Genomic DNA, 21,875 nt, shown 5'->3' with positions numbered 1-21,875 from the left:
GTGTAGATATTTATATTTGCAACATAATGTCCAATAGTATTGGGGTTTTTTTATGTTGCTACCAATGTGCTCTGCTCCAGTTACAAATCTGTTTTTCTATTTTTTATTTGTAGTGCACAGACATCTTCATGTATAGAATTTAACTTACATTACTTTGCTGGTTTTGTATCACAATCTGTGTGGATTGAAAAGTGTTTAATAAGCCTTTATTTTTATTATCTGCGTCTTTTTATTCTGACAGTAAATGAGTGGTTGTTACAGTATGAGGTGTCATGTACATGTCAACGAAATTTGTCTTGTCTCAGCTGCTGCTTCGAAATGAACCAAGGGCTGACTCCTAATGTAATATGGATTGGATTTTTATTTGATATTTTTATGTGATGCATTTGTTTTAAAGTGTGACTTGACACTACATGAAATGGACAAATACAGCGAGTAGCTGTCAAGGTACAACGGAGTATTGAGTCCTGTTGAGGAAAACCAATTCTGACATTTCAAAATAAAGTCACGATATTACAAGAAATACGTTGTCATTTGACATAGAAAAAAGTCGTAATTGATTTGTCTTCTCTCACTTTAATCTCGTAATATTACGACTTTATTCTCACAAGCTCTGAATCTTTCTTCCTTAACATGGCAACCATTTATTGTAATAGTTAAAAAATGCCTTGAATCCTCTGCCAATCCCAGATTTTGAATATAGTTGATGCCAACTGAACATGATCTCTGTTCATGTTCTATGTGATGCTCCAAATGTATGACTCCATGTTGATAACAAAACAAATAGTTTTTTGTTTTTTGGTAACTCCATATTTCCCTTGTACTTGTTCAAGTGGTGTTTGAAGAATGTAAAGAGAGTGATGCGACGTGGGGCCGCTCTCAGGCTGTGGGCGCTCTGTAGCTGCAGCTCTGTCACATTCAGCCTTAACGATAAAACAAGAAGGTTCACGTTGTGTTTGCAACAGTTTTATATTGTCAGTTTTTTCAGTCAATGCATTTAATTCAACAACACAAAAATCATCCCGTTGTGTTTTCTCCGATCTAGTACGACCATAACGTTACCTGCAGTTCACCCGTACAGATTGTGACAGTAAAGGGAATCCATGCATGTTCATTATGTATGTGTATCGATTTGGCTGTGAATAAATGAATGGTTCCAACCAGTTGTGTGTGTGTAGTTGTTATAAACTGGATGCAAGATTACACAAAAACAGAACTTTTTTTCCCTTGGTGTAAGGGGTCAGGGAAGAATTTTTTTTTTTAGAGAATACTTGATATTTGCTGCAGGAAGCACAGTATAGAGAACTTCTACCTCGATCACAAAATCAAATATAGGGTCCTGTTTTTCATGAGGATAACTGAGTTAACTTTAGTCACTATAAATCTGGGTTTTGTTTTATTCTTATTGGTTTAATGAAGTGGTGAGTAGCCCTTTAACCAGGACCTCAGAAATGACGTTTTGCCTCATTCGGCTTCAGTCCCCATCAGGTCTACTGGTCCTGACAAGGTCAATGTTTTACTGGAATAAGGTCCTGAGCTGGTACACACACGTTTTAAATGAGTGATCTGGAGAAGTGCCTGAGGTGGAAGAACGACACAGAACGTCCACGTGGATTTATTCCCTGTATTATTTATTGAAAACCCAGCAGTTGTCATTGATACCTGTTGTGTGTGCGTGTGTGTGTGTGTGTACAGGCAGGGAAGTAAGGAGATGTGGTAAACTAAATTAGCTGTCATTCTGTTGTCAAGAAAAAAAGGCAAAAGGACAAAAGAAAAAGAAAACACTCTGATATGCTACAGAATGACGCCCTCGCTGTTTTCGCATATTTTCTTTTTTAACACTTGTTTTTAAAAATGTTACACGGATGAAAAGCATCGAGGAGGAAGAAGAGTGTGTGACAGCAGTTCAGAGGCAGACCAGAGAATTGAGAATTTTAATGAAAGACAGGTTTGGGTGCGTCTTTTTAGCCGCCGCGCTCGTCTGTTTTCCTCCTCTGCCGAGTGTTGCTTTTACTCAGAGTTGTGAAAAGCCAACGGGAGAAAATCACCGACAGTCACCGCTCTCATTCCGTCTCTCCCTCCCTCCGTCCTTCTTCATCGTTTCTTTGGGGGTTGGGCTGTGCGGGGTGGGGTGACGGGCCGTCCCGAGTTCATCCCTCCATACTGGTACTTGGCTTTCTTCTCAGATGGCTTCAGGATCTGGGAACGGGCACAGGAGCTTTAGCCTTTAATTCTGTGTATCTAATAAAATGCCTCACAATCTCAATCTGAGGTACTTGTACTTCACTGTATTTCAATTGAATGCCTCTTTGTACTGCTGCTCCAGTGAAGTACAGAAGGAAATATAATAAATGTATATAAACTCTGCTTCAATGAGCCTTGATAAACAATGAGCTACATGTTCACTGTGGACAAACTAAGTAATCAGATTCTTCAGGAGTAAAACTACTCCATTACAATTAACAGTCTGGTATAACAAAAATAAAACTACATAGGTAACAACACAGCAGCATTAGAAGCAGTGAGTTGTCTAGTATCTCATGATGCAGCATCATTGGGCCCCTGTCTGTTTTATCATTATAAACTGGATTCATTACACTGATATAATGTGTATGCAGCGTTTTAATATGATTGAGATGGAGTCTATTTTAAAGATTTAACACACTAGTTCAATCCAGAGCCGTGCGTCACGTTTCCTGTGATAATACAGCATGTTGGATTTGTTTTCTTCTGTACAGCATCATTACAATGTCCAGATCTTTTCTTTCTATATTTCATTGTTTATAATTATTGATCAATGTATTAATTACCAATACCATGTGATTTTTAAGCTCATAGTCTTTGATTGTGTATAGTTTCTTTCTTCCTTTTTAATTATGAGCACATCTGTTGATCGGGGCGGTGAAGCTGCTGCACGCAATGAATAGAACTGTTATCAAATATCATTTACTTTTGGTGACATCTACTTAATTAAGTCAAAAGGGAATTCCCTGATTATGTAAATCTTATGTTCCTGTTTATCTGCTTTGTGCACGTACTGGGCACCAGACCCATGTCTGTACTTTGACACGACTCTGTCAGTATTGCATACCTGGAAGGAGCACATCAGGGTTTCATCCACGCTCATCATGCCGCCGGCGTTGTCGAACTCTCCGCAGTAGTTTGGAGCCGAGAACAGAGTCACCAGCTGCCGCTTGGCAAAGAACTCATAACCGTCTTCTACCACCTGGGGGCATCAGATTCACAGGGATATCACTCACTGTAGCCCTGATTCATGGTATCTCCATATACATCATTATGTGAACTGGGTTTTTCAGTAGAGATGCATTTACACACATTCTGGTAACACAAAGCTGTGGTAAACCACAACTAGATGCCTGGCTAGACTGATGTATTAGGCCAGTTGTTGTTAGAGTCAGGGGAGCTGGTTTCCTATGCATTTATATTGTTGAGTAATGGGAGGTTTCGTGCATGGTACCTGGTGGGCTCTGCAGATCAGGTCCAGGTCGTGGCGGTTCAGGAACTTGCTGACCACATCAGCGCCGAAGGTGAAGGAGACGCCGCGGTCATTCTCGCCCCAGCCCTGGACGTCCTTGTCTGGGTCCGACCACAGCAGATCGCACAGGAGGCCTGGAGGGGGAAAACACACAACTCTTCAACTCCATCGTACACCACAACCAATGCTCATCAGAGAAGAGGGAGCAGCTGCATTCACACGGGAAAACAAGATCCATGTCTGTGTTTGACCTTTGATCAAACATGTAGATGTGGGTCACGGCATCAAATTCTCTCTCTGAGCTTTGCTGTAAATCCACCTGAAACTACCGGAAGTTGCCTTTTCTTAAAGGTATTAAAACATCAAGGCCTCCTTTTGTATACACACAGACACACTCTCTTCACATCCAGACACTTGGAGTCTCCCTAGAAGACCATAAGAGGATCTGAGACGGTGGCTGCCAGCGTTCGAACACTAGCTGCCTTATAAGGACAGGAAGAGGGCGAAGCCTCCAACTGAGAGAGGCTTCACCTCCACTGGTTTTATCTTGACTTATAAAAGAACTGTGTACGTCTTGGGGGGTCAGGGAGATTAAAAAGTTATACCACTATATTATTTTTTGATGAATTCTCCCTAATCTAAAAACCAGCTACAGGAGCAAGCCTCAAAGTGCGAGGATTTATAAGAGACAGACGCAGTGAGCAGTTACTCACTCCTTGCGTCCTCGCCTCGTGCTTGGAACATAAATTATAGCAAAAGAGCACAAACACAATTTATCAGTGGCTGAGCTCACAAGCGACTGGACCTGTATTTATATTCATGTCAGAATCACTCCATGGAATCGCAGCTAAAGAAAACTTCAGTCCAAACAGCAGCTCCCTCTGAGCAGGACTCGAGCAATAGAGATTTGATCGGTAGCATTTTTCTGGAGGAGGTGCACGAGGGATCGAAGTTTGATGTATTACTGCAGAAATTGTTGGTTGCTATGGAGCCAAGTCATCACAGTTTGCGTCCTCCCTGTCGCTGTGAGGTTGTTGAGTTTGCAGTGGGAGCAGGATCGGCCGTTTTGTGTGTGTGTGTGTGTGTGTGTGTGTGTGTGTGTGTGTGTGTGTGTGTGTGTGTGTGTGTGTGTGTGTGTGTGTGTGTGTGTGTGTGTGTGTGTGTGTGTGCGCAAACCCGTACAAGGTCAGCCAAGACAAAAACACTTTTTAATAACCTCGCCATCATCAGTTACCCTCTCTCCTCCCACAGTCTGCAAATGCATGTCGATGCCTAAACACAACCTCCTGGCTCTCCTAAATATCAGGAGAGAAACAAGTCTTCTCAGAATTAGAAACGTGATAAAGTTCTTTCACCAAACCTGCGTCATTCTGAGAGGTTTTGACCAGTTGGGGCAGATTTCCTGCACTGAGAAGCCCAATGAATATGCGCCCAGATTTTCTTGATTATCAAAATCAACAACCTGGCAGGACATGGTACTTAAATATTGTTTGTATGTGGATACTGATATTTTTCATATCCTCATACAGCTGCATATTAAGCCTTCGAATAACTTTTCTCTAAGCCGTTTTAAGCCGTTTCAAGATTTTTCTTTCCACACATGAAGAGTCAAGGAGCAACTGACTCAGACATTGGCTTGCTCCAATGAAGCCCCTCCAAAACATTTCAGGAAAATGTCTGAAAGCAGCTAAGGAGAGCAGCTCTCAACTAACAGCAGCTGAGACAGACGCAAAACTGCATTTCTTGAAGTGGTTATGTGCACAAGGTTCACAAACATCATTCTATAGTTGAGTGGGGGCTGCTTTTTTATATTTCATGTGCTCCCTGGGTCACCATCAGCGCAACAGAGCATAACGGGACATATTTGCTTACAGCTGGAGTATCTACAGGAAACAGCAAGGTTGGGTTTTGAAATAGAAAATAAAATAAAAAAGCCTGCACAGTAATTAAGTACATGAATGAAAAGTGACTTTTCAGCAGCTTAAAATGCAGCTTAGATGAAAACTACAACTCTTTATCATTCTGTACAGAGGTAGATGGGATAGAGACATGAGGAACATCTGGCCTGCTTTCAGTGTGTGTGTGTGCGTGTGTGTGTGCGTGTGAGAGCGCTGACCCACCTGTGTCGGGCACATCTGTGGGTCTCATGATGCGTCTGATCTGCTCCATAGACTGCAGGTCAGGAGAGAGACCTGAGGGCAACACAGCAACACAATGACACAAAACTAATACACTTTCTAAATCTCATCACCATCATCGTCGTTATCGTTGTCTCTCCTCCCCCCCCCACCTCCTTCCTCCTGCCCGTGCAGGTATTAACCCATATCACTGAAGCTATAAACTGGCTCTGACCCATTTACCTCACATCGGATTTGTCAACAAGGCTCAGTTAAACTGTATCTTTCCAGATCAGGCACAGCACTACGCTTTGACAGTGCTATGGTGAGCGATGAGGACAAACCCAGAGAAAGCACAGACATTAAGGACTTGCTTTCGGGATGTGCACAGAAACATGCATTCATATATTCGACATGGATACCTCCGTGGCAGCAGAAGATTTTCTCGTCCACTATGGCAGCGATGGGCAGGCAGTTGAAGCAGTCGGTGAAAGTCTTCCACAGCTTGATGTTGAACCTGCGTTTACCTGTGGGATCAACGAGGCAGCGAGTCAGGAGGCCTCAGGGCAAAGAATCATTTACGGCTCATCAAAATGTTCAGGAGTTTCAACATAAGAATTACACACGCCTCACTGGTCACCATTAACTAGTGCACTGCCTGTGCTAAACCTGCCTGTCTGGAATGGGCTGTTTTCTTGGCCTGTGGTGATGCTGGTTGCAGCTTTTCTTTCTGAAACTGTAAAAGTGACCTGCAGTGATTGAGCCCCTGCAAGGAAACCTGCTGCTCTGTCCACAGAACGCTGAAGCGGTACCGCCTGTTTGTTCAAAGTCTAGTGAAGCTCCAGTCAGCACGCGGAACCTGAACTGGAGAATCAGCTGTTGTGATCAACGTCGTTACTCAGCGCAGGTCGCCTGTTTATCCAAAGTTTATTAATATTGAACGAATGTTCAAGTTGCACCAAATTCAACACTGCACTTTCTTAGGCCGTTAACAATACACATACAAAATGAAGCAGATACGATGAGCAGTTCTCGAGATATTCACTCATGATTCTTTTTGTTGCTTTCCAAATGTTCCAGTTTTGGTGTCCTTGTTACCAAATGTCAAGGTTTCAACAGTTACAAGTTTAAGGATTAAAAGCAGCACTTTATCTCACTTATTCGGCTCGTTTCTCTACATACATGCATAATGGAACTCGAACTGAAAACGAAAACACACTCGACTTCTGTCTCGCTTCGTGGGAGCCGAGCACTCACACTCGTCGTAGAAGCCGTAGATGCGGTTGATGGAGGCACACTCGTGGTTGCCCCTGAGCAGGAAGAAGTTCTCGGGGTATTTGATCTTGTAGGCCAACAGCAGGCAGATGGTCTCCAGCGACTGCTTCCCTCTGTCCACGTAGTCCCCCAGGAACAGGTAGTTGGCCTCTGGCGGGAAGCCGCCATACTCAAAGAGCCTCAGCAGGTCTGTGTACTGTCCGTGGATGTCACCTGGGACGGAGCAGGGATGGAGGTTTGAGGACGGAGACAGACTACATGGTGTAATTTAAAAGAACAAGGTCAAGCGAGGGGGTTACTGACCACAGATTTTGAGCGGAGCCTCCAGCTCCAGAAGGATTGGCTGGCTGAGGAAGATCTCCCTGGACTTGATGCAGAGGCCGCGCACCTCAGCCTCCGTCATCTGGACAATCTTCCCTGGACGACATCCTCGCACTGGTGGAGGGAAAGGAAAGGAAAGGTGGAGTCAGTATTAATGCACAACTTAATGAGTGTGTGTCTTAATTAGAAACCAGCGATCCAACCGGAGTTTCCTCAGTAACTTGTTTTCCCCAGTTTGTGTTCCTCAACCCTACGCCTGTGTTGTTCATCGCACAACTGTACACATCACCCCCCACAGGACGAGTTTTGAAATGAACTCCAATCTAAATATGGGAGGCCGAGTTTAGTCAACAGACAGTGGATGGAAACGGCCTGTGTCGGCATTGTTGATGTTGCTGGGGGTGTTTTTGGAGACACTTCCTGTTGTGTAACAGGGAGGAAAAGAGAAGGGGGGGGCTTAACAATAAGCTGCGGGACTCCGAGTCACGGACTGTTAAATGTATATAAGACTGTTAATAAATTCAGCAGAGCAAGTTATAATGAAACTTAATAAATGAAGTAAACCCACGTGGGAGATTTCAGAGAAGTGACGCAGCCTGAAGGCGATTTATTGTGCTGCTCAAATTACAACCTGGTGTATTTTTAAGTTCTAATATGTACACAGCAAACAAGTGAGCTGTGATCCTGCATCAGGGTGGTGTATAAGGTTAGTCCCTTTAAACCTTTAAGTGTTTCCGCTGCTGTACAAGAGAAACACAAGATAATATTAACTCATCTTTTCAGTATCTAATCTGACCCATTTTAAGCAAAGGGGATATGAGATTAAGACATTTCTACAGTTTCTGTACCACCACCGAAATGATTTTGTTTTTCAATACTTTATTGTAAAGGGGAAAAAATTGTGTATTCATTTCTTATCTTCTCATCTTACACTTGTTCACAATAATACAGTCAGTGCACCAATGGTGGTCAGCTGTACAAGAGCTAAAACATACAGTCTAAAAAATCAGCTAAGTTGTCATGAAGATACACGAGGAACAAATATCATTCAGTAAAAGTTACCCTAACTGACTGTATAAAATGATTAAGCGAAGAATTGATGACGTCACATTGGGATTATTAGAAGATAGAACATCTTATTTCTCTACTTTCTGAAGACAGTCAATTACCCTACAGATGAACTAATAATGGAAAAATGGATTATATAAAGAAGCCAGACACAACCTCATATACTGCACCACCCTGAAAGCATAATGAAGCTTCTTTTTTTTTTTACCTCTGTCTGCATTTGTTTGTTTCTTATTTAGCAGGTTTACGCAGAAACTAGCTACACAATCGATTTCCATGAAATTTTGGTGTGGATCCGGATCAGGGGGCGGATCTAGGAATAATTTTTAACATTGTGAGGTAACATGTGTTGTGTTGATATGTTGACAATAATTCATGGATCTTAATGGAAAAAATATATATGTCAGGCATGTTTAGGGGACTGATATTTATGAGTGTGTGCGTATCGGATCCAGTTTCATAAGAAGACTGTTGGGCCAATCTAGTTTGTTCGTAAAATATTGGGTAGTTACTGGATGAATCAAATGGAAAGCGTGCACTGAAATAAAAGCATGTTTCCGACTGTAACACCGTGCCAAATAAAAAGCTTTGGGTTGTTTATGAATAATATCCCTGCAGCTCAGACACTAAATGGCCTCTGGAAAACTCTTGATTTCCCTAATGTTGCTTTGGAAACTCACATGAGCCGACACACTGACCCAGCACTGACTCCCACCAATTATAGCTACCTTTTTCAATTTCAACTTTCCCTGCACTATTTCCATGTGTTGCCCTATATTTTTCTCCCCGTGCTCTGATGAATGGTAGAATCACAGACACCCCCTCCTTCCCCTCCTTCCCCTCCTGCTAAGAGAAGTGGGCCAGGTCTGACTGAGACAGCTTCTGTCAGATGACACCACAGCAACATGATGGAAATCCTAGCCGGCGTCAAATGGCGACTAATAGGTGAATCAGACAGACGTGGTCAGAGAAAGAGCAACAGCTCCACGGCAATTGGTGTATTTAAAAAAGAAGGTGAAATAAAGAATCTACAAGTATCAAACTCCTGCAGCTCGCAGCTCTGAGGGTGTTCTCTACATAAAGTTTTAAAGGACAATAGTGTGTGCAGCCGTGTGTGCGTGCAACGTGACCCTGATATTTCTGCCTACAGTCCCCCTGTCCGTCTCAGACCAAACACAAGCTGTGATCGCACACGCCCCACCTGAGGGCAACACTACAGTTAGACTGTCCAGCGGTCGTATTTCACAGGTAAACACAAAGCACGGCAACACAGCAGGGGCATGTGGAGAATATGATTTTAATGGGTGACACCCTGAAAAGTCCTGCAGTGGTTTAGAAACACAAACACGATGCATTGCTGGTATTTTTGTAGAACATATCCTCCGGTGAGCACAACGCACAAGCAAGGAGTGCCTGAATGATTTCACCACGCTCCCTTTTAGCTGTGTGATGACACGCTTGCAGGTCTGTGCTAGCTCAGCTGACAGGGGAGGCCTGATATAGGACAGACACGCACGCGCACACACACACACAGCTAGTCCCACTTGCCTGGAAGATCCCCTTTCATTATATGGTGAGGGCAGAGCCAGGACCATGCACACACTCTTCAATTTCTCGGTCTCTTGCTTCTCACACACACAAAAAAAACAAACACACACTTGAATACACACACACTGTTGATCCAGTGACCTTGACTTCAGAGCGTACCACTAGGGCCTTGTGGGGAGGTATCCGAGCATCCTTTACTTTGTCACCACTGCACTGCAGCTTCCCCAGTGAGGAGAAAGCGAGGGAGCGAAAGACACTGAGAAATCAAAAAGACGGAGAGAGAAAGAGAGAGAATAGAAGGTGGTACCCAAATCTTATCACCATGGCAACCCAGCAAGACCAATTTCCAGCCTGTGTTGGTGAGCGAAGCTGCTGCTGTATCTCGAGGGAGGGAAAGGAGCTGATTTGCAGATAAAGTGGCATCACCACCAACCCACGCCCTGCATACTAACATGGGCTGCATCTGACAGCAGCGGAGGAACCCCGACAGGATACCTACGCAGCCGCAGCCACACACACACACACACACACACACACACACACACACACACACACACACACACACACACACACACACACACACACACACACACACACACACACACACACACACACACACACACACACACACACACACACACACACACCGTCAGACAGACAGTCTTCCACACACACACACACACACACACACACACACACACACCCACAGACAGTCTCACACACACACACACACCCCCACACCCACACACACGCACACGCACCCACACACCACAGGTGCGACAGTAGCGACGCGCCCGTCACCTGAATGTTTTACTTGTCGTGAGAAACACCGGCCTGTGGAAACAGCTGAGCTACAATCTGAGAAAGTTACCATTCTTACATTAGTCGGACTCTCTGGACTCCCTGTTCATGAGCTATGTACAAGCATCTGACTGGAAAACTGCTCCTGAATGATTGGCTGGTTAATCAATTAGTTTATTCAACTGAAAATGATTTTTCAAAAATGTCAGCAACCACTTAATCATGTCAATATTTTAACTGCAAAACTGCTTAAAATCCATTTGTTCTAGCCACGAACATGTGAAAGGTTTTTAGTGTTCTCGGATTTCAAACTGAATATCTCTTTATGTCGTGACGATGTACACACCAAACAATAAACTATGCCTTTCACATATAAAGAACGCAGCAGGAGATTATCTGGGTCAGACACATTCACAACAACAGGAAACCCTGCACAGCTCTTTCCAAATGTACCTATTTGTCTGTTCCTACATAGGCTCACTCAGACTTCTTACTTGGGTGCTGGTGGGAAAAGTTACAGAAAATGTCTAAAGCAACTGACTTACACATTAGCGTTCTCACATGCAATATTTAAGGAAAATGTCTGGACTTCGGTGCATGTCAGGGAGCAGCTTGAGATGCATTCTCCTCAATCAAGGCGGACACTAAAAGTCTCACAGAGTGACAGATAATCTAAACAAATGCAGTGTTTATGTGTCACTACTCTGTCGGAGGCAGCAGTCGAGTGTCGAGCCTCGCTCCATGACAGCCTCGCCTCAGCAGCTGATGTTCCACCAGCTTCTCTCAGCTGCTCCGCACTCCCGATCAGAGGGAATCTCCGCTCCGTGTTCCAGTTCATCTCTCCAAATTTGGTCAGGTACGTTAGTCTGTCTCCCTCGGTTTTTAGGCTTAGCTTTAGTCACGCTTTGACCTCTTCAAAACTGAACGCCTTCTTTGCCCAGGCTTATGAATGTAAAGATGCCTGCACTGCAGCCTCTCTCTATCCATCTCTCCCTGTTCCTTTTTCCCCAAGCCCTCCTTCTCCTCCCTCCACCTCCCTCCTTCTTCCTCCTCTTCATCTATTTATCTCTAACTTGTATTCTTGGCTATGACTGAACTCCTGGGTCACAGTCCTCCTCCACCTTGCCAATGAACTGTGCTGACGTCAGACGACGACGACGCCTCATGCCCCTCCCAGAATCCTCTTTGCATTCCAGACAGCTCACAGAGCCTTCACATGGTCACGGCTCTGGCTGCACTGAGGATACTCTCTGGTTGGAGCATCTGCAAATCCCATCAAAATCCACGGTTTCAAATATTTTTGTTCTGGGTGAAACTATGTCTTTAGGACAATGACTAACATGATACTTTACTCGGAAAACAAGACCACGGAGACCACAGCATTTACAGTTTAATCAATTGGACTTTTAGGCCTTGAATTTAAATACATTTTTCTGCTTGTTATACATGTAATAGAAACCCCATCTGGTTTATGAATGTATGAATACAATGATAAAAACATTGGTAGTGAGATCAGAAGTCTTGTTTTGTCCAACCTACAGTTCAGAACTGAGAAATATGAATTTAATAATGACATGAAAACAAAGAAAAGCAGAGTATTATCTAAGTATCTTTGGGGTTAGGGTGATGTTCTGTCAAAACCAGAATTATAAATTCAAATTTAAAATAATCCAGAGAATAATTGGCAGATTGGTCAATATTAGATTTCAGCTCCAGCCCCACACTTGCATAATATAAACTGAGATAGTTTGTTAACCCGCCATCTACTGACAGTGAAAATGGCTTCTTCCCAACACTGCGCCTCACTAACCTTAGTTACAGTGACTGATCTGTGTCAGCAAGAATGAGCCTGAATTAAAGTCCAGATACCTGACGACTTAAAACAGTAAATATTTGGGAGTGCTGCCCAACCCACCATTATGCTGCATGTTGAACCACACAAGAAAGAACTTACGCCATGACTGTGCGAGCACTCAGTCAAACCATGACCGAGATAAGTTGCAGAGCACATAGCAGGGACGAGCCTGTGTGGCCAGTTTTGGAAATAGACCCAGGGCTGGAGTACAGAGTCACGGGTTCAAGAGATTCCTTTTTTATTCTCTGTGGATGGTTTAATAACAGTTTTCCCCCCAAACTGCCAGTAAAAAGCAGGAAAATAAAGACGTGTATATGTTTTAAACACAAAAGGAGTAGTGATCTACAAGAGGTTGTTTTCAGTCATCATTCTTCTGCTTCACTAGCGGCAAACTCCTTGCTAAGGGTCAAGGAGGTCAACTATTTTTCCATTCATTTAAAAAGAGCAGAGTTCACTTGAACAGTGCACAGTGTGGGATAGAGAGACGGACTGAAAGATAAGTGACTTACAGACAGATCACTCCTTCAAGGCATTACCATATAAGGGCGTTACTCTATGGAGGAAGCAGGCGACTCAGTCGGGACAAAGAGGGAGCGCTGGACGGCTCTGTTTTTGTTATGTGATGGAGAAAGAACAAGACTCGCTTGGCACAGGCCACGGCTCCGTCACCGAGCGAAGGTCCACAACAATGTAGCGGCTGTCAGCTGCACCGGCAAAGAGCTGCGTCAGCGCGTTCACGTCAACAAGAAAACAAACACACACACACACTGATGTCAGCACAATATCTGGAGCTTAAAAATAAGACTGAGGCCATAAGTCCATTTTTCAACTGTTGAGCTGCCAGCACGCTTTCTAGTTTCGCCTTTGTTTTAGTCGCAAAATAAAAACGCTTAACAATGAAAAATACTTTTGTTGAGCTCATGTCGACTTTGTATATTCTAGTCCTGTTATGGTTGTTTTACTGCTTTCCTTGGCTGTATCTTTTGTGGTATTTGCCACAGAACGTGTTTCATCTGTCTTTATCTTACAGACCTTTTTATCAGGGACATGCAGGGTCACGAAGCTGCAACGAAAGACACAAACAAAACAAAAAGATGATTAAACATGTTTAACCATGTTTATAACCCAGTGTTCTTTGTCCTGCCACAGTTTCATAATGAACCCCCTCTCAAAATAACACAAGAGATCTGTCGGTGTTTGCTCTGTTGCTGCATTGTACAGCTGTGTGAAGCGCTATTTGCAGTTTGCTGGTACTATCGTCCATAAAGTTGTTACCATCCACTTAGACAGTCAGACCTCATAGTTAAAGCTAAAGTTGTGCGCCTACCCGCAAGTGGCATCAATGGAGTTCTCTCCCTATGCAACAATAATAATAATGTATCCACATGTCATTTCTTAAATGAAGGCAAACGTACTGAAAAACAAAACCTCTAACAGCAGAAACTTAGCAACATTAGCATGTATTTGGAGTCGTGCTTACCTGATGAACATGACTCCAATATTTACCCTTTCTCTGCTTTTAGCTCCATTTTGGTCTCCACTAGTTCCTAAAGAAAAAATACCAGATTCTATAACCTCAAAATAACTATGTTCACCAGCTAGTCACAATGTTTTAGGCATACAGTGAATTTAAGAGCTTTTATGCTGAAAACAGCTGTTGACTGTAGCTGTGGATGAGAGCAGGAAACAAAAATAACAGAAAAACCAAAACTATGAGCTGAAAGATACTAAAATGTTCTGTGGTGCTGAGGGGGGGTGCAGGGTCTAGAGAACACTTATCAGCATACATAAAAACTATTGTTAGTGCAGATTATCTGACTTGAAATTGTAAGTTGAGTAAAAACAGGATTTTTCATTTTCTGGAACTGCCAAGAAAAGATACCCAAAGAATCTAATGGGTCAAACAGACCCATGAATTTTTAATCAGGTATGACTGTGCATGTTTTACTGACTGCTGCACCAATAAAGATGCCCAGTCAGACCTTTTTTAGTTCTCAAACTCCATTCTTTCCAACTGGGCACGAGGCCAGCAGCTCCCCTCCGCTCCTCCATCCAACGCTCACCCACACAGTGGCTATGGAAAACAGTGACCCCTCAGTGAACACGAAACACAAAGCAACTCTGGCGAGGAGAGTGGGAGCGAATCTCAAGGCCAAAATCCTGACTGCTGTGGCATTTCTGTGCAGGCTTTGCATTTTCAGAGGACATTTTGTCCGCCTTTAAGTGCCACGGGTGAATGGATGTCTTTGTGGGGCAAAAGAAAGGATGAAATTGAGAGGAGAGACTGGGGGAGAAATGAACACTGTAGATGCAGAAAGAGGGAGAGATGGAGAGGAGAGGAGAACGAGAGAAACTGAAGCTTGCGTGGAGGAGACACAGAAGGCGAGGGAGTGAATAGAGGGAGAGGGCACGGACGGGTTTTAGCTGAAAGCGTCGCTGGACAGCTGAAAAGGCAGAGTGAGCACTGTGCCATGTTTGGTGCCAGGGGGTGAACGCTCACCACTGCACACAGGCTCCACCATTGTTGTTTCCACAACAGAGTGCCACGCCAGCAGCCTGAACACCACGCAATACAGCAGCAGTCCCAGGAAAACAAGCATGGTGGCACCAATATAAACGCATTGTGAAAGAGCAGAAAAAAGGTCTAATGGTACATTATAAACTAAATGATCTATATTACACTGCACATGTATGTATACCTTGAGTTGTTTTCACCTATTAAATAAGTCTTAGTGGGAAAATGTCATTGTAAAATGTCCAAAATTAAAGTGAAATTATGTCATTTCTGCAAGAAGAAAGACAAAAGGTGAATTTATAGGCAACAGACTACAGCCCACCAAGCTAAGTTCAACTCTACTGCTTCATTTACAGCCTTACCTTGTCTGCAGTGATTTATGCTAATTTAAAAAAAGGACAAAACTTCACCATTTTCACCCGTGCTGCTTTTACCACTTCCGATTGGAACTGGAGCCGACCGAAACCTGTGTCAACTGCAGAGTCATTTGACCCAAGAGTGAATACCGATTGTGTCCATTAAACAAGATGTAAGCGGGTGGGTCAGTGGAAAAGGGGTTTAAGTCTTAGCATCTTCCATTGACCTTTAGTTACCACTCAAAGCCACATTGGCCCCACAAGCTGTTTTCAGACATGACTTCCGGGTAAAATACAGAGAATTGGCTACGGAGTTTAACCGCAGTTTGTCTTTCACGCATACACAACACAGCGGGAGGTTCTCTGCGCAGACGCGTTCACAACAGCAACAAATCCTTCGCACTATTCAGGCGACAGGTGAAACAGCAGCAGACAGAGGCAGGAGGTGATGTATTAAATCCGCTTCGGCGATCACGTGATCATGTTTACAGCTCCCGTGTGAGAAGCGTCATCGACCCCCACACTCGCTCACTGTGAATCCAGCGGGGATCCTCTGCTGTGTTCATGCATAGACTTCTTCGGAGAAAATACGGAGGAAGTGCGGAGTCCAGTTCCATGTCTGAGATCCGCTACAGAGTTACTTAAGAACTTGCTGACCCTAGTTGATTGAATAAAATCTTTTCTTTAAAAGGAGCTTGTTCAAAAGACACTGAATTCATTCACGTTGGGGGTGAATTTAATGATTCATATGTTTCAGAGTACAGATATTACAGTACAGTTATTGGTATGAACATTGGTCCTGAACTATTACAGGAGGAGGTTTGTTACAAGAGTTTTCATTTGCCACATGCAGAACATACATTTTCAAGGATGTCTCGTGTTGTCTGTTAGCAAAACCATGCAAGTTGCGTTAACCACTCGAACTACAAGTCATATGGTGAGCGCAAACAAAACAAATAGCACTGAGCGAGCCTCTTACGTCAAAACAACGTGAAAAGTTCCCTCACGTGTGCAACAGTCAGACTATTGGTCCTGTGTTAATAAGCAGAAGCTGCAGTTGCTCTGGAATTACACACTGCCCCAACAAACACACCCGCTACCACTGGATTAACTTCCGAGGCAGCTACGCAACTGTGTGAAATTTTGAAGGTAGAAAGTGATGGACTGCTGCCTCTAATAGTCAATTAAATCGAATTCTAAATAAGTGAATGCAGATTATCTCAAATCTGTGCAGTGTAACAGTCCGTGACAAACACAACCTGGACAGCTCCTGAACAGAGAAATGCTCTGTGGGAGATTTTATGTACTCATACATACTGGGTTACAACTTGGCTGGCGTCTTTGCCCATAAACCGAAATGACAAAATGTCTTCAAAATGCAACTTTCCATGCTGCGTATCCACCCTCACTGGCTGAGGTATGGGACTGTAGTGGCACATACAGCCTACGGGCCACCTGTGCTGGCAGGCCGGACAGAGGGCCTGTTGTTGCTCGTGCACTGGGCCAGCGTGGGCTTAGCATGGGCACACTGGGTGAACTGGGTTCTGTAATGTCTGCTTTACTGCATCACAGCACAGCATCCGTTAAAGCAGATGAAGGTTGGTTGAGAGCAAACCTATGTGTGAAGGAAAGGTTCGGTGTTGCTGAGGCATGTGTTGTAAACATTATTATAAAAATCCTACCAGGCCACGTTTGTTAAAATTCTTAAATCAATGAGCCAGAGTTATTTGTGTAAGCGATTAAGAAAACAACAATTAGCTTCTAGGTGAGGACAATGTAAATTTTATTAGAAGGAAAGGACTCTTTGCCCAATTCATTTTAATCATGGAACGCACAAATTATTAGGTTAGTAATAATACAGCGTAGTCAGAAGTTAAATTATCATGCTCATGATGAAAAACAAATGAAATTATTAGAAAATAAAGTGAAATATACATATGTTATATGTATTTTCTATATGTATGTATTCACTATATTATCATTACACAATATGATAAAAAAAAAAAACAGGTATCTGCTAATAGTCCAATTTAGACATTGAAAATCGTTCACAGTTTTCGGTTACACGAGATTATAATTTGATGAAACCATAAAGAATAGCAAAAAGCTAAATAAAAATAAGGTAGAACTGGATGTCTACTGTATTACAGTATTACCCTTCTACACTGTAATCCTGTGTGTGTGTGACATCTAAAGGGTAGGTTAATTTCTACCAGGGACAGCTGTGCCTGTTGACATTTACTAGATCAGGGCGCTCTCGTGTGTGTGTGTGCGCGTGCGTGTTGGTTCTGGACTGGCAGAGAGCAGAGGGGGAAAAAGAGACGAACCCCCTGTTGAAGCGGTTTAAGGAAATCCTTTCCTACCTGAGGGAAAAGGTCTCTTTATTCTTACAGACAAGGAGAAAGGATTCCTGTTTATGAAGAGCTTTTTCTCTCCACTGTCGCCAAAGTACTTGCTCATTGTGGAAACTGTTTGGTTTCTCTATAAATATTAAGGTCTCGACCTTAAAGTGGCTTGAGATAATGTAAGTTATGATTTGGCACTATACAAATAAAATTGAATTGAATTGAAAATTGAGAACACTGGGAGCAGAAAGGTTGTGGCCGTTTAGTGGACTTCTAAACGAAAGCGAGCTGTAGACGTAAATCTGGTGAAGTAAACCAAGACGAGGGATATCAAGGTTCCATAAGTAGGGAGAAGCCTGTGAGCGGTCTTTGTGTTGCCCAAAGGTCAAGTCCTAAAATAAAATGTAGCCCCAACGAAAACAAACCGACACACCAGGGACAGTTTGAGTGTGTGCATTTGGAATTCTGCTTGTGTAATGGCCCAAATACGTCCGCCTGTGTTAGCCTAATGCCACTTCGCCTGTTGATATAAACAGTAAACGCTCAGCAGTCAGCTCTGGCCACCTGACCTGACAGTGTGATTACATCTTTTGTTTGCAGTGCAGAATCAAAGTTATACATGAATCCACATGAAGTTCATCCAACCCTCATGTTGTTGTTACTTTGGGTCTTTGTGGAAACATTTGTGTGCTGTGGTCCAAGTACATTTTCGGAGGTTTCTCAAGCCTGCCAAGTCAGGCTGCCTACTGAACCACATTGATACGGTCCAAAATTACCCCTTTCCACCAAAGTGAACGCTAGTGCTGGGTTGGTACTTGCGCTGGTTTGGAGCTGGGTCAACTTGTGAACCTTCTATGAACCAGTTTGGGTTTCCATGGGCTTGAGCCGCCTTACAGCCACGTCACCATATACGTCACAGTTTATGTCGCAACACCTAGGATGTATAAATAGCACTTATTATATATTATATTCATTCAGCCGCCCCCGACTACCCTTGCTGACACGCAGACACACAATCCATGTCATTAGACACATCTGTAAACTCAGACTGGGTAAAAACAACATAATTTGGTCAACACAATTGTCGTGTTTTTTTCGCACAGAGCGTTGAAGTGAGATACGATCACAAGTGGACACAACAAAGTTTTGGTTGGTCTTGTTGGTAATGATAATCCCGCCCCCAGCCTCTGACTTAGGCGGGTCTTTCTTCTTGACCAGCAACAAGTTGGTGCCACTCTGGAACCATTTTTTCTGGCTGAGAGACAGTTCTTTGGCTGTCAAAACACAAAAAACTGGTTCGAGTGTAGCCACTGGCTACGAAACGGCCCTAGAACTGTCTTAGAGGAAAAGGGGTGAATGTGGCCTAGTAGTGGCTCCTTAAAAACTGTCAAAACTGTTCATTCAGGAGTGTTCAGCCAGTTTTTGGTAACCATGAGAGGATAGGACAATTTTCAAAAGAAAAAGGAACTTCTTGGTCCAATCCTGGCTCCTGAAAACGGACAAAATTTCACAATAATACATTTTGGTTTTGATCCAGAAGTATCAAGATTAGCTGGACAAAGCCAATCTTAATTTATGGAGATTAAATTCCTTCAGCAGTTGCGAGCTGCAGAAATCACTTGTAAGTGAGAGTTGAGGCTACTTCAACGTCCTTCCATGCTAAGCTATCACTATCAGCCAGCAGAAAACCATCAGTGTCGGAGCCACCCTTCATTTCATATTTTCACACCAAATATCAGCCGGCCGGATTCAGACTAGCTGAGGCTGGAAGGACATAGATGGTTGGATATATCCACAGCGCACATCTAGAAACCTTTACACCCTGATCCCTCAAATTTCCTTAACTGAGGTTTCCTACTCACTGCATTTTAAAAAAAAAAGAAGAAATCACTAAATATGAAGCATGCTAACCAGCTTCAGTGTAGTCCAGCCCAGCTGACAGTACAGACTCACACAGCTGTGTTAAACACACAATGATCAAAACAAGCATTATTATCTAACCAGTCCCAATCAATCCACACGATTAGCTTGCACAGCAGGCTCGTTCAATGGGAGTTGTTGACAAGCTGTGTATGTTTTTGTGTGTCTGATCTTAAAACACACAGATTTTATTTGTGTAAGAGAGAATCCATCATGAATGTTTGTTCACGAGCGCCTTGGCGGTGACGTGTTTACTGAAGACACAGAGGGACACTGTCTCAGGAGAAAGACAGACAGATCGGCTCACCTGTGTCAGGATCCCTTATTTAGCACCGCTAAGAAACTCACCCACTGCTACTCAACACATAACAGTGGCACAGGAGCAACAACAACATGTTCTTCGAAAGTACAGAGGTTACTTTTGTGCAGCATTGACAGCCTCAAACTATTGACATCAGGAAAAAGCCAAATACATATGATCAACCAGACACATTAGCTTTCTGGGTAGATGGAAAAACATTACATGCAGTTCTCATCCAGAAGAAAACTGGGAAAACTGGTTATTTTAGGAATGTGTGATGACATGACACAACAGTAAAGATCAGGAGACCAGCAGTTGCAATGATGTGAAAATATCTGCAGGAACTCCTTTGAAATGTTTGGCAATTTAACGATGATCCGTCTATTTGGGGAAATACAAGAGTTGTAATTCACATTACAAAAGCTTGTTGCTCTTTGCGAACAACCTCTCTTCAATTCGGCTATAATCTGAGCCACTAACTTTCATTGGTTTCAATACAAAATCTCCCTTTGTATAATCTGCACAGCTCAGGTGTATCTACAATTGAACAACATCAAAGCCTAAGTTTTGTGTAAACATAGTAGGATGTAAAAACTCTAACAATGAAGTGTCCTCTCTCTTCTTATGCCAGACCTCATTAAAAAAAAGCCTTTTCTACTTAAGATTGGATATAAAGTTAATGGGCAATACTGAAACAGCTCATTTAGAGGGCAGGTAATTGCCTGGAAAGATTCGGCGACTAGGATTTTACAATCTGCGCTTTATTTACAGAGAAATGACAACTTCGGGGACTCGTGTGGCCACAAGCTACCACCCATCGTGGCGTGTGTTTGGTTGTAGAAGAGAAAGCTTGTTGGAGAGGAGACGTTTTCGAAGCCTGAGACACTTTGGATGGTAAAAACAAAACTAATGATGCAACACAAGGACTGAAGCATGAATCCAGGTGGCAACTCGCTGCTGTAGTTAAAGGTTTGGTTTGTCTGTGGGTGCAAACAGTCCTGCAGCTGCAACTTTGATCCCGAACTCAAACTGTTATTCACGACAACAACAAAGTGTCGCAAATACAATGAATCACGAGTTAATCTGAAAACAAGACATGATAGCGATAGAGGCGTGTGCCTGTGATCCGCGTTACCGACCAACGGGACTAGTTTCTGCTCACTCCGACCCGCGGCTCCGCGAGCGAGTGACGCGGCCGCTTTTCTTATCAACTTCCTCCCACCAAATAAAAACAATCTAACTAAACAACCACTCAGGAAAGAAGCGGTGAGCGACAAGGACGCCGTGAATGTGCCGAGGCGGTGGACTCACCTTCTAAAAGCCTGGAAATCAGCGAGTCGACGTCCAACTCCCCCTCCGCCATTTCTGTACCCAGCAGCTCCGGCCTCCCTCCGCAGTGTGGAGCAGTGAAGGCACCGCCTCACCGCACTGAGCCACACCGCCGACCTCCTCCCATTCAGGAACACGGTGCTGCCTTCACGGACCCCTCGGACACTCCGGCTTCTGTGGCAGAGGCGGCAGAGTCGTGTGTTTACTCCCCCAAGTGACGGTTACACTCACAATACGCAAAGAAATAAAAACAGAAACCACCTGAAATACGTTTTAAGAATGTAATGAAGAACTTGTGTTTATTCCTGACTAATTATTGTGACTTCAAAAGAAAAAAATATAGAATATATATTTTTTACAGTAGTGTAATACAAGATAAGATAAGATTAAACTTTACTGATGAAAATCCACTTGTCACAGCAGCAGACAGGTCAGAATGAGGCAGTCAAGAGAATCACTACGGAATAGTGTTTTGTATTTGTAATGTACTTGACTAAAGGGCAGTGGCACGATGCAAACTGTATTTGCACATCACTATAAGGAGATGTTTTGAATTGTGTGGAAAGACGTACATATATATTTCTATGTATGTGTGTGTGTATATATATATATAAATGGGTATAAATTC

General features: G+C 43.3%; 1 protein-coding gene across 1 annotated transcript; it reads right to left on the bottom strand.

Annotated features, from left to right (window-relative positions):
• Positions 1-1,610: 1,610 nt before the first annotated feature.
• Positions 1,611-21,388, bottom strand: LOC118102789 (serine/threonine-protein phosphatase PP1-beta catalytic subunit). Its single transcript, XM_035149285.2, has 8 exons — positions 21,230-21,388; positions 7,192-7,323; positions 6,871-7,101; positions 6,036-6,140; positions 5,617-5,688; positions 3,479-3,630; positions 3,092-3,226; positions 1,611-2,199 (listed from the first exon to the last, which is right to left on the bottom strand). Exons 1-8 carry the CDS (start codon positions 21,279-21,281, stop codon positions 2,095-2,097), a joined length of 984 nt encoding a protein of 327 aa, XP_035005176.1. The 5' UTR covers positions 21,282-21,388; the 3' UTR covers positions 1,611-2,094.
• Positions 21,389-21,875: the final 487 nt, after the last annotated feature.

The sequence above is a fragment of the Hippoglossus stenolepis genome, chromosome 23, assembly GCF_022539355.2.
Source record: "Hippoglossus stenolepis isolate QCI-W04-F060 chromosome 23, HSTE1.2, whole genome shotgun sequence".
Taxonomy (NCBI): Eukaryota; Metazoa; Chordata; class Actinopteri; order Pleuronectiformes; family Pleuronectidae; genus Hippoglossus; species Hippoglossus stenolepis.
The sequence above is the reverse complement of the archived record's forward strand: the minus strand, read 5'-3'. Positions and strand labels throughout refer to the sequence as shown.

What these genes read in the sequence shown, in the direction of transcription:
- LOC118102789 (XM_035149285.2), bottom strand. Translation starts at nt 21,281, where the DNA reads ATGGCGGAGGGGGAGTTGGACGTCGACTCGCTGATTTCCAGGCTTTTA. An exon ending in GATTTCCAGGCTTTTAGAAG is followed by an intron (nt 7,324 to 21,229) that starts GTGAGTCCACCG and finishes TCCCTCCACCAG; the next exon opens with TGCGAGGATGTCGTCCAGGG. An exon ending in CACAGATGTGCCCGACACAG is followed by an intron (nt 3,631 to 5,616) that starts GTGGGTCAGCGC and finishes TTCCCCCTCCAG; the next exon opens with GCCTCCTGTGCGATCTGCTG.